General features: G+C 41.9%; 1 protein-coding gene across 1 annotated transcript in view; it reads left to right on the plus strand.

Annotated features, from left to right (window-relative positions):
- Positions 1 to 211: 211 nt before the first annotated feature.
- The window catches only part of ACAT1 (acetyl-CoA acetyltransferase 1), a 26,500-nt gene continuing 24,713 nt past the window's right edge, over positions 212 to 1,998 (plus strand). The window contains exon 1 of the mRNA XM_026653403.1: positions 212 to 230. Within this exon, the coding sequence (XP_026509188.1) occupies positions 212 to 230 (19 nt within the window). The remainder of the gene's footprint in view (positions 231 to 1,998) is intronic.

Consider the following 1,998-nt stretch of genomic DNA (forward strand, 5'->3'; position numbering starts at 1 on the left):
AAGGGCAGAGGTACCAAATGAAGGTGGAGAGACTGAGGGATTATTTTCATGAAGAATTGACACAGCCGCCCCCTTATTAGCAAATTTTAGCTGACCGCCTCTGATCAGTACTAATACACAGTGACGGCCACGCCGTCCAATTGTAAGGAACACAGGACTTTACACAAGGCCTGTAACCTTCATTTGAGAAGGTGGGAATTCCCGTTACGCAATGGTTGCTATTGGAGCCAGTACTGGGGCTGTATGTTTGCTTTTGGGTGTTGGCCAATGCATCCGATTGATTTGACAGGTGCAAGATCTGCTGTCTGAGGTGCTGGTAAGGGCCAGCTGGTCTTTCTTGTTCATCCTTTCGGGTCTTGGAAGGCACAAATTGCAGACAAACTGATAGATCAACATTTGCCCCTGTAATTACACCCCTATTGTTTTGCAGAGATCCTTTTCCTCTGGTGGACCATTCCCTTCCCCTGCCACCAATACCATATCTTGCCCCCATTGGTTAAAATTACTGCCCCATCTATTTGAGAGGCTCTGAACTCATAACCCTTATACCTCTATCATGGCTACTGGAATTTTGCGTTTTTCTGCTTTAGTGACCAGGATTCCTTGGTGAGGTTTCATTATTAGCCCCAGGACCTCATTTAGGGAGATATTTTTGTTTACAACCAATTCTACCCAATGCTTGATTCCTGGAACTTAATTATTTACAAGCAAATAGATGAATTGAGGATTGTTTATCCCAATTAGTATCCATATCCCAAGCCGATGACAACTGTTCATGGTAATTAGTGTAATGTTTTCCAGGGGACTGGTCAATATTTGCCAGCAGTTATACCTGCTTGTCCTGGGCACAGGATTTCTTGAAGCTGAGCCACAATATTGTCAAAGGCTTACTGTCCTTTTAAAGTAGTAGGGTGTAGCATTCCAAGATGCCCTATCAACCGTTAATTGCAAAACCTTTATCATTCTCCTCACTGAGACTGTGCAGCCCACCGTTGGATCTTACTCAGCTGCCATGCAGAGTTACAGAGTCTGATTTTTGCATTTGCCCAACATTTTGTGCCATGAAGGTAAAAGTTTTAATACTAGATTTTAGTACCTCGGGGACATTTTCCTGTCATTTAGTTCTGCTTTAAACTCTACTCTATTTCGGCCATCCCTAAAAAAGACTTTCTGCAAAACTGCCCCAGGGGCATGGTTCTGTACAATCATGAATAGATTCCCTGAGCTCCCTAATAGCATCATTTGTGTCAACAGGTGATCAAGTCTCTTTTTCCCTGGACAACTCTGTTGCCAACTCTGTCCACATATCTATTCAAGGGACACCATCATAAGACCTAATCACATCAGCCACACCATCAGAGGCTCGTTCACCTGCACATCTACCGATGTGATATATGCCATCATGTGCCAGCAATGCCCCTCTCCCATGTACATTGGCCAAACCAGACAGTCTCTATGCAAAAGAATAAATGGACACAAATCAGATGTCAAGAATTATAACATTCAGAAACCAGTCGGAGAACACTTCAACCTCCCTGGTCACTGAATTACAGACCTAAAAGCCTACAACAAAAAAACTTAAACTGACTCCAACGAGAAACTGCAGAACTGAAATTAATTTGCAAACTGGACACCATTAAATTAGGCTTGAATAAAGACTGGGAGACACAAAGTAAAAACTATTTCCCCATGCTAATTTCCCCCTATTGTTACTCGCACCTTCTTGTCAACTGTTTGAAATAGGCCATCCTGATTATCACTACAAAAGGTTTTTTTTCTCCTGCTGATAATAGCCCACCTTAATTAATTAGTCTCGTTAGAGTTGGTATGGCAACCCTCATTTTTTCATATTCTCTCTCTCTCTCTGTGTGTGTGTGTGTGTGTATGTATATATATATATATATAATCTTTCTACTGTATTTTCCACTGCATGCATCCGATGAAGTGGGTTTTAGCCCACAAAAGCTTATGTCCAAATAAATTTGTTAGTCTCTAAGG

This window comes from Terrapene carolina, unplaced genomic scaffold, assembly GCF_002925995.2.
Source record: "Terrapene carolina triunguis isolate 2854851 unplaced genomic scaffold, T_m_triunguis-2.0 Scaffold138, whole genome shotgun sequence".
Classification (NCBI taxonomy): Eukaryota; Metazoa; Chordata; order Testudines; family Emydidae; genus Terrapene; species Terrapene triunguis.